This window comes from Ranitomeya variabilis, chromosome 2 (assembly GCF_051348905.1).
Source record: "Ranitomeya variabilis isolate aRanVar5 chromosome 2, aRanVar5.hap1, whole genome shotgun sequence".
Lineage (NCBI taxonomy): Eukaryota > Metazoa > Chordata > Amphibia > Anura > Dendrobatidae > Ranitomeya > Ranitomeya variabilis.
In genome coordinates, this window is record NC_135233.1 from 6,911,503 (window position 1) to 6,921,019 (window position 9,517).

Sequence of the window (9,517 nt, forward strand, 5' to 3'; positions counted from 1 at the left end):
CAGCGGACGTGGAGGGGCGGGGCCGGGATGCTATGGGGGCGGGGCCTAGGAGCTCCTCAGTAACTGCGTCCGGCAATAATTTGTTGGAGAGGAGAACAACATCCGGGCAGTTAGCCGTCACTGCGCCTGCGCTGAGCTCATAGCCGCACACATGGCTGACACAGTGCGGGAGATGAGGAGCCGCGTGCTGCTGGGGGAGTACGGGATCCGCAACGTGAGAGCCGCCGGAGGGAACGGACGCTGCTGCCCCGGGGCCCGTCCGCCCTGTGCCCTCCGCCCCGGGTGCCCTCCGCCCCGGGTGCCTCCGCCCCGGGTGCCTCCGCCCGTCCTCATCGCCCCCTCCGCCGGCGTTAGGCCTCTTTCACACCTGCGTCGTGGCTCCTCCATCGCAATCCGTTGTTTTGGGTAAAAAACGGATCCTGCAAATGTGCCCGCAGGATGCGTTGTTTGCTCATAGACTTGTATTGCCGCCGGATCGTGACGTGTGGCCATATGTCGCGTCCGTCGTGCACTGGATCCGCCGTGTTTTGGCGGAGCGTCGGCGCGAAAAAACGTTAAGGCAACTTTCACACTAGTGTTGTGCACCGCACGTCACACTGCGACGTACCGACGCTAGCAGTGAATGCGCCGCACAACGGGGGCAGCGGATGCTGGTTTTCAACGCATCCGCTGCCCCCTTGTGAGGTGCGGGGAGGCGGAACGACACACCAAAAAACGTTACAAGCAACATTTTTTGGTGGCGACGGTCCGACGCAACCATCGCACTGCGTCGCTAATGCAAGTCAATGGAGAAAAAACGCATCCTGCAAGCACTTTTGCAGGATGCGTTTTTTCGGCAAAACGACGCATAGCGACGTGCAGTGGACGACGCTCCGCCTCCCCCCCCCCCCTCCGCCTGTCCTCTCCGCCCGTCCTCTCCGCCTCCCCCCTCCGCCCGTCCTCTCCGCCTCCGCCCGTCCTCTCCGCCTCCCCCCTCCGCCCGTCCTCTCCGCCTCCCCCCTCCGCCCGGTCCTCTCCGCCTCCCCCCTCCGCCCGGTCCTCTCCGTCTCCCCCCTCCGCCCGGTCCTCTCCGTCTCCCCCCTCCGCCCGGTCCTCTCCGTCTCCCCCCTCCGCCCGGTCCTCTCCGTCTCCCCCCTCCGCCCGGTCCTCTCCGTCTCCCCCCTCCGCCCGGTCCTCTCCGTCTCCCCCCTCCGCCCGGTCCTCTCCGTCTCCCCCCTCCGCCCGGTCCTCTCCGTCTCCCCCCTCCGCCCGGTCCTCTCCGTCTCCCCCCTCCGCCCGGTCCTCTCCGTCTCCCCCCTCCGCCCGGTCCTCTCCGTCTCCCCCCTCCGCCCGGTCCTCTCCGTCTCCCCCCTCCGCCCGGTCCTCTCCGTCTCCCCCCTCCGCCCGGTCCTCTCCGTCTCCCCCCTCCGCCCGGTCCTCTCCGTCTCCCCCCTCCGCCCGGTCCTCTCCGTCTCCCCCCTCCGCCCGGTCCTCTCCGTCTCCCCCCTCCGCCCGGTCCTCTCCGTCTCCCCCCTCCGCCCGGTCCTCTCCGTCTCCCCCCTCCGCCCGGTCCTCTCCGTCTCCCCCCTCCGCCCGGTCCTCTCCGTCTCCCCCCTCCGCCCGGTCCTCTCCGTCTCCCCCCTCCCGCGCTGCACTCCGTTTCTTCCTGCTGATGCTGCGCTACATTCCCCCTCTCTGCTCCTCCCCCGCAGGTGCACAGCACGGACTTCCCCGGGAATTACCCCGGATATGAGGACAGCTGGGACCTGCGCAAGTTTCAGCAGGTGAGTGGTGGGGGAGGGGCCTGCCGTGGGGGTCACGTACTTACGTTGCCCTGGTAACGTGTCCCGTTCTCAGCGGTTCCGGGTGGACGTGGTCAGGATGGAGGACGACGCGCTGGAGTTCGATATGGTCGGGATCGATGCTGCTTTGGCGAACGCGTTCAGACGCATCCTGCTGGCGGAGGTTTGTGATTGTTGTGTGGGCGTGTCCAAACTGGTCATGTGACTGACATGGCTCCTCCCCCAGGTCCCCACCATGGCTGTGGAGAAGATCTATGTGTACAAGAACACGTCCATTATCCAAGACGAGATCCTGGCCCACCGCCTGGGGCTCATCCCCATCCGTGCAGACCCCCGACTGTTCGAGTACCGGAGCTCAGGTAACGGTGGACCCTGGTGCCCTCAACACATGTGCCCCTTTAGCCCTCCCCCACTGTGGCGTCTTCCGGCCCCTCGCCTCCCTACTGTGGCGTCTTCCGGCCCCTCGCCTCCCTACTGTGGCGTCTTCCGGCCCCTCGCCTCCCTACTGTGGCGTCTTCCGGCCCCTCGCCTCCCTACTGTGGCGTCTTCCGGCCCCTCGCCTCCCTACTGTGGCGTCTTCCGGCCCCTCGCCTCCCTACTGTGGCGTCTTCCGGCCCCTCGCCTCCCTACTGTGGCGTCTTCCGGCCCCTCGCCTCCCTACTGTGGCGTCTTCCAGCCCCTCGCCTCCCCACCCGTGTCAGTTTCAGCCCCTGCCTCCTCCCGCACAGGAGACGCTGAGGGTACAGACATCGACACCCTGCAGTTTGAGCTGAGCGTCCGCTGCTCCCGGAACCTCCGCGCCTCCAAGGACTCCTCCGACCCCAATGAGCTGTACCGCGACCACAGAGGTGAGTGACGTGGGGCGTCCTCTGCACTGGGCTCTGCTGCATCTAACGCCCCCTCCCCCGCAGTGTACACCAGTCACATGAAGTGGCTGCCGCAGGGTAACCAGGCCGACCTGTTCCCGGAGACCGATCCCCCGCGCCCTGTGCACCCCGACATCCTGATCGCTCAGCTGCGGCCCGGGCAGGAGATCCACGTGGTCATGCACTGTGTGAAAGGCATCGGTGAGTGAGGGGATGGAGGAGCCCAGGGTGGGATGAGACCCCTCTGCAGCAGCCGCGCTGACACTGGTGGTTGTGTCCTCCAGGGAAGGATCACGCCAAGTTCTCGCCGGTGGCCACGGCCAGTTACCGCCTCCTGCCGGAGATCTCGCTGCTGCGCCCCGTGGAGGGGGAGCTGGCGGACAGACTGCAGAGATGTTTCTCCCCTGGGGTCATTGCTGTGGATACTGTGAAAGGTGGGTGTCCCTGTGTGTACTCGTGACCCGAATGCTGGCTCCTCGCCCCATTACACTCTCCTCGTCCCCAGGGAAGAGGACGGCACGGGTGGAGAACGCGCGGAGGGACACGGGCAGCAGAGAGATCTTCCGCAACGACGACCTGAAGAACTTGGTGAAGATGGGACGAGTGCGCGACCACTTCATCTGTAAGTGCACGGCCGGGCTCCTCACTGTGACCCCTGGGTACATGACACGTTTTGCCCCAGTGTGGACAGCACAGGAGTGGTATGACAAGGTGACACTGACCATAATTGACACCTTGCATGCCTGGGTCAGACTGCTGGGCCCCGGGTATGTGGCCCCTGCTGTGGAAGCCACAGAGACATGTAACGCTGTTGGAAAGCAAGAATCCTCCCCCATGTAAGGTCAGTAAGCCCCTGCACGGGCCGCGGGTCACGTGCTGTAAGCCCCATGTAAGGTCAGTAAGCCCCTGCACGGGCCGCAGGTCACGTGCTGTAAGCCCCATGTAAGGTCAGTAAGCCCCATGCACAGGCCGCTGGTCATGTGACGCAAGCCCCATGTACGGGCCGTGGGTCACGTGACGCAAGCCCCATGTAAGGTCAGTAAGCCCCATGCACAGGCCGCGGGTCACGTGACGTAAGCCCCATGTAGGGTCAGTAAGCCCCATGCACAGGCCGCTGGTCATGTGACGCAAGCCCCATGTAAGGTCAGTAAGCCCCATGCACGGGCCGCGGGTCACGTGACGTAAGCCCCATGTAAGGTCAGTAAGCCCCATGCACGGGCCGCAGGTCACATGCTGTAAGCCCCATATAAGGTCAGTAAGCCCCTGCACGGGCCGCGGGTCACGTGACGCAAGCCCTATGTAAGGTCAGTAAGCCCCATGCACGGGCCGCGGGTCACGTGACGTAAGCCCCATGCACGGGCCGCAGGTCACATGCTGTAAGCCCCATATAAGGTCAGTAAGCCCCTGCACGGGCCGCGGGTCACGTGACGCAAGCCCTATGTAAGGTCAGTAAGCCCCATGCACGGGCCGCGGGTCATTATCCCCCCGCACTTGAAGCAGCACCAGACCGGCCATTCAGCAGAGGAGAAGCTGGTGCCAGCAGATGGGGGGCTGCTCCCGCATGGTGGCCATTGATCATTGTGGTGGCCCATGGAGTGAGACCTACTGCGAGATTTGCTTCAACTTTGGAGGCTTCGTAGCCCCCCTGGTGTGAGCCGTGGGTCACGTGGTTGTGCTTTGCTTCTCCTTCCGTCATGTGACCGCGTCTGATCTCTGCGGCCCCCAAGCAAACCTGAGGTCATAGAGGATAGTGCTGCTGCGGTGAGCAGAGGTTGGGGTCTGGTGGTCCTGGCACGGCAGAGCAATTGGTCGGTGCTCAACGTCCAGTGATTGGGTGCTGAATGGTGGGAACCATAGGAGGAGCCGGCACTCACATCCTAAGGACGGTGTCACCAGTGAGTGGGGTGTCTACAATGCAGCGAGGGTCTGCTACGGCCCACAATGAAGACTGTGTGTATGTGGGTGACGGCAGCGGGGGGCTTTATATATTGGCAGTGGGGGGGTTGTTTGTATGACGGCGGGGGCTGTATGACTGCAGTAGCAGTATCTGGTTTCAGCAGTGACACAGTAGCTTCACCCGGTGACTGTTCCCATAGACGATGAGCACCGGAGTTTGGGGCGGGATGATATCCGGTGCAGCCGCTGAGGGTTGGGGGAGGAAATGTCCCGATGCCCTCTAGTAGAATGTCTTCTGTATTACTGTGTTGTGTGCAAAGAAGCCCCCGTGTGTCGCGGTCCATGGGGGCAGTGCGTGCAGACCCAGTTCTCCAGAGGAATCGTGGGTGAGAGGCATCAGGGTGTGCAGTGGACGTGGGTGACCGTGGCGCATCTGGCAAAGGCATAATACAGGGAGTGGGGTAAATAACAGCGTATGGGGGATGGCCGCTGGTAACCGCAGGGCGGCTGTCAGATGACATGGAAACGTCACAGGGTATCACCAGTGGAGAGGGGGAGAGTACAGTGACTCGGGGCGGAGGGTGCAGGATATGGCGCCATCTACACAATCACCGACTATGAGAAAATGTTGACGGATAGTGGATGATGTGGGGGGGTGATGTTATGGGGGTCCACATTCTGGGGACTCCTCACATCACTGTCATTGCGCTGGCTCCAGTACGTGACTGGGCTGACCACAGCCCTAATCCGAGGTGCCATCTACGTCGTGTCCCGGCGGTCCCATATCTGGCGGTGCCGTCGTCTGCTGGCAGTCTCTTGTCATCAGCCTTGGGTGGGCTGGGGTCGTGCAGCGCTGGTGGTTGTGGTCTTCCTGCAGATAAATGTCTGCTTGTTTTTTTTTATACATGATGGAATTGAACTTTCAGATTTGTCGAGTACAAACCAGGGTGAACAGAAATGATGAATTCTAAATCTATGGAGTCGGCTGCTCGCCCGCTGCCCAGACGCCAGGCCTCGGCTGCTCGCCCGCGGCTTTGTGCTGGATGGCAGCCATAAAGCAAGTGCCATCAGGAGGGGCCACACTGGTGATATCTGATGGGCTTTGTATTATTCTGATCTTGTGTCTTGTTAGTCTCTGTAGAATCAACGGGGATCCTGGCGCCGGACACACTGCTCACAGAGGCCATTAAAGTCCTGATGGGAAAATGTCGCCGCTTCCTGGATGAGCTGGACGCTGCAAGCTTGAACTGAGGGGCTGCACTACTAGGGCCTCTCCGGGGGCCATGAGCTCCTCTCCACGCTTGGTGTTACGATTCCTGCAGACCACAGTTATTACCCATGGAATTAAAATGAAATAAATGTGATGTGTGAAGGCTGGGCACAGAGTGAGAGTCCTCTCCATCTGCCCTGCGTATAAGAGTCGCTTATCCTGAGCAGCGCTCACAACTCTGCCCTTGCATCATCATCCATACTTCAGTATCCTGCAGCGCCGTGCTCACTACTCAGTGACTATTTTCTTATTTTTATTGAAGTTATCAAAAATAATAAAAGCAGTATAGTTTTGTAACAAAAGTCATCAGGAAAAGAGAAACTTCCTAAGTTGCAGCGATACCTTTGTAAATGTGTATGAATATTATAGATTAGTGATATTATGAGACAAGTGGAGCCGGATGGGCACAAGGTGACTCCTGGGTATGGACAGGAGCGATGTTCTAATCAGTAATCTGCTTGTAACATGTTAGAGGGAGCGGTCAAATGACTGCCCAGGAGAGTGTCGCCTCCCCGATCCCACCGATGCGAGTGTCGCCTCCCCGTTCCCGCCGATGCGAGTGTCGCCTCCCCGTTCCCGCCGATGCGAGTGTCGCCTCCCCGTTCCCGCCGATGCGAGTGTCGCCTCCCCGTTCCCGCCGATGCGAGTGTCGCCCCGCCGATGCGAATGTCGCCTCCCCGATCCCGCCGATGCGAATGTCGCCTCCTCGATCCCGCCGATGCGAATGTCGCCTCCTCGATCCCGCCGATGCGAGTGTCGCCTCCCCGATCCCGCCGATGCGAGTGTCGCCGGATCCCAGGCTCTGACTGACCAGAGCATAAAGGGGATCCCAGGTTCTGACTGGCCAGAGCATAAGGTGGATCTGTGAGGGACAAGGGAGACTCCATTTTGGATTTATTAATTCAGGCCCACTCTATTGTCTAGAGATCTTCCTTTACTCCTGAAATGTCCCCCACCCTTGGGAGACATACACAAAACTCCAAAAGAACAGAACTTCACCATTTGGCCAGAGAATTAGAGGCCACGTGTTAATATAGGCAAAGAGGAGCAGAGCTGAGACCCCCTGCTGTCTTTTGTGCAAGGCGGCCAACATCAAAGAAGCCTTAGACCGAGCATCACCGACAGCTAGAGATGGATTATGAGAGAACCATGAAAGTGTAGACCCTTTGGCACTGACACCTAGACATGAATTATGAGAGTACTGTGCATCTCAGGGTTATGTCCGATATACCACCAGAACCCTGGGAGCCCTCCGCAGACACTCCTGAGACTCCTATTTCTCTAGCTGTCCCAGATTCCGAGCTATCAAGTCTGGCTCTCCAGAACCTCTTAGCCGACTCAAGTTTGGACTTTGTATCGGTCCAGCCTCAACAAACCTGTCCCGTTTGGACTTCCCCCTAGGAACTTATGACCCATCCTAGATATTAGGAATTATTACAGCTAGGAGGTAAAGAGAAGAGAATTCAGCCCAACCCAGAAGGGCGGTGGCAAATGTGGGAGTTGGTGCAATAGGGGCTAAAAGCTAGCTACACCACTCTAGTCTTTGTCAATTTTCTGCCATGGAAGCCACATCACGTCACGTGTGCCAGAAACTAAGAAGGGGCCTGTGGATATGAGAACTTCCCTCCATGCATACGTGATAAGAAATAGTAATGTGACACAGACAGCTAACTGCTATCCCCAACCTGTACCCTCCCTTTATCTCTACTTCTGGCTGTATTTGTATATTACTCTGTATATAGTTGTATCTAGTGCGCCTTTTTGGCAATTAAAATATCAATTAATTTTGGGTTGCTCTTTTATCTCGAAATCCGATTTCCCTCGTCCGTGAGCCCGACTAGTACTTATACACTATCTGGGGTTGGTTTCTGGCCCAATATAAGCTTTGTAAACGGACTGGGCTTATATCTAATGAGGAACTGGTGGCAGCATACCATTCTGGTGGTTTTGGGGGATCTTGGCAGTGATGGATTGGAGGTTTATATATAAATATATATATTCCCGGCCTGGGACTGGATAGATAGATATATATATATATATATATATATATATATATATATATATATATATATATATATATATATTGCCTTCACTGCAGAGTGCCCGATAACCAATACGTGACAGAACAGCTATTCCGACGACTACTTATCCTGGATGCAGTTGACTGACTGACCTGAGGGTAAGGGGGCGCCAGAGAGCTGTGACTAAGCTCCGTCTCAGATTGGTGGGGGGATATCTGTCCCCCAGGTCCTCTCGTGTGTTTTCCTTACAAGTGGTGGCACAGCGGTGGGATCGAGATAATAGTGTGTATGGGACCCCTACTCCCAGACACTAAAGACTACCAATGGTAGTTTTTGCTGCTGGAGTCTTAAGATCAGTCCAGCACTAGACTGTCAGAGTGCAAATAATGTAAGGTGTGTGGGTACACGGGTCGCAGCTCTGTCCGTAACCAGAGAGCCAGGATGGCCTGTGGCACCAGGGCCAGAACCCAGGAAATGGCCAATGCTATGGTCGATGGCGAGGTAGATGATTGTTAATCAAGGCTCTGGGGAGTCCAGCTAAGATTCCCCAAGGAGCTTGACACCCGTGCTCAGACCTGCAGTGGGCTGCCCCTCACCTGCCCACCCCAGTCAAGCAGGATCGTATGCCCTGCAAGCGGCTATCGCCAGTCTCAACACTCAGGACCAGGCCACCTATGACAAACTCCTGGCAGTGTAGGAACGCCAGGCAGAGCGGGAGACTACAGGACGCCATGAAGCTGCGGAGCGTAAGCATCAGCTGGAGATGGCTCGGCACTGGTCCCTATCGGACACCTGAGCACTTCTGGAAACCAAGTCTTCCAAAATCCGCTCTGAGGACTTACCTTTGTTAGAAAAGGTCGGAGACCTGAACTCATTTCTGCTGGCCTTTGAGCGCACCTGCCGTCAACACCATCTCTCCCCGGATCAGTGGGCCAAGTACCTGACCCCCCGTTTGAGGGGTAAGTCCCTGGACATCCTGGGGGACTTCCCTGCCGGGGAGGAGCAGGACTACGACAGCATCAAAGGGCCCTGATCCAGCACTTCAACCTCACCCTGGAGCTTTACTGCAGGAAGTTCTGGAATTACCAATTTAGAGAAAATACTATCTGTACAGATGCAAAACCTTTTTTTTTTCACACTTAACCACATGAACTGACATGTATCATATTGTGCTACACATCAGGATGGGGGATTGTTCCTCATGTGCCTGAATTTAGAACCCTGCTGTTATGCCGGACTGTGGCACAGTCTTCATCAGCTAGGTAGTCTCTTTTATGAACCTTGAGAGGGGAACCACGTCGAGTGTTCCTTGGAGTTCTTAGTCTCTTTGAATTTTCATCTGTCGACAATCGTGTGTATCTATAGTATACGGTAGAGTTATATTTGGTATTGATTATCTTTTATTCTATTTGTCTCTTGATTGGGGTGGTGCAATACAAAATGTGGAACACTGGCCAAATAACGCCAAAAAAGATTTGTCTGAACAGGCTCCCATTGAGACTGACTATAATTGTCCCCTTTTATACAGTGGAGTTATATCCTGCAATTTATTGAGCTCACTGTATTATGAATTTTGGATGGTTCAATATTACTTTAAAGAGAATCTGTCACCCCCAAAATTGTGGGTGAGGTAACCCCACCGGCATCAGGGGCTTATCTCCAGCATTCTGTAACGCATTCTGT

The 9,517-nt window shown here is 57.3% G+C and overlaps 1 protein-coding gene across 3 annotated transcripts; it reads left to right on the forward strand.

Moving 5' to 3' along the window:
- The first annotated feature begins 8 nt into the window (after nt 1-8).
- Nucleotides 9-6,119, forward strand: POLR1C (RNA polymerase I and III subunit C). Of its 3 annotated transcripts, none has more exons than XM_077281916.1 (9): nt 9-214; nt 1,692-1,763; nt 1,837-1,944; nt 2,008-2,140; nt 2,510-2,629; nt 2,693-2,848; nt 2,932-3,081; nt 3,153-3,269; nt 5,676-6,119. In XM_077281916.1, the coding sequence occupies exons 1-9, from the start codon at nt 152-154 to the stop codon at nt 5,792-5,794; spliced, it is 1,038 nt and encodes a 345-aa protein (XP_077138031.1). In that variant the 5' UTR covers nt 9-151; the 3' UTR covers nt 5,795-6,119. The 3 variants fall into 3 exon arrangements, with proteins under 3 accessions (XP_077138031.1, XP_077138032.1, XP_077138030.1); XM_077281917.1 differs by having other exon boundaries at nt 58-313; nt 5,685-5,822; XM_077281915.1 differs by having other exon boundaries at nt 61-313.
- The last annotated feature ends 3,398 nt before the right edge of the window (nt 6,120-9,517 follow it).

Coding starts and splice junctions, on each gene's coding strand:
- POLR1C (XM_077281915.1), top strand. CDS start 152: ATGGCTGACACAGTGCGGGAGATGAGGAGCCGCGTGCTGCTGGGGGAG. Junction 2,141..2,509: donor GTTCGAGTACCGGAGCTCAG/GTAACGGTGGAC, acceptor CCTCCCGCACAG/GAGACGCTGAGGGTACAGAC. Junction 3,270..5,675: donor AGTGCGCGACCACTTCATCT/GTAAGTGCACGG, acceptor GTGTCTTGTTAG/TCTCTGTAGAATCAACGGGG.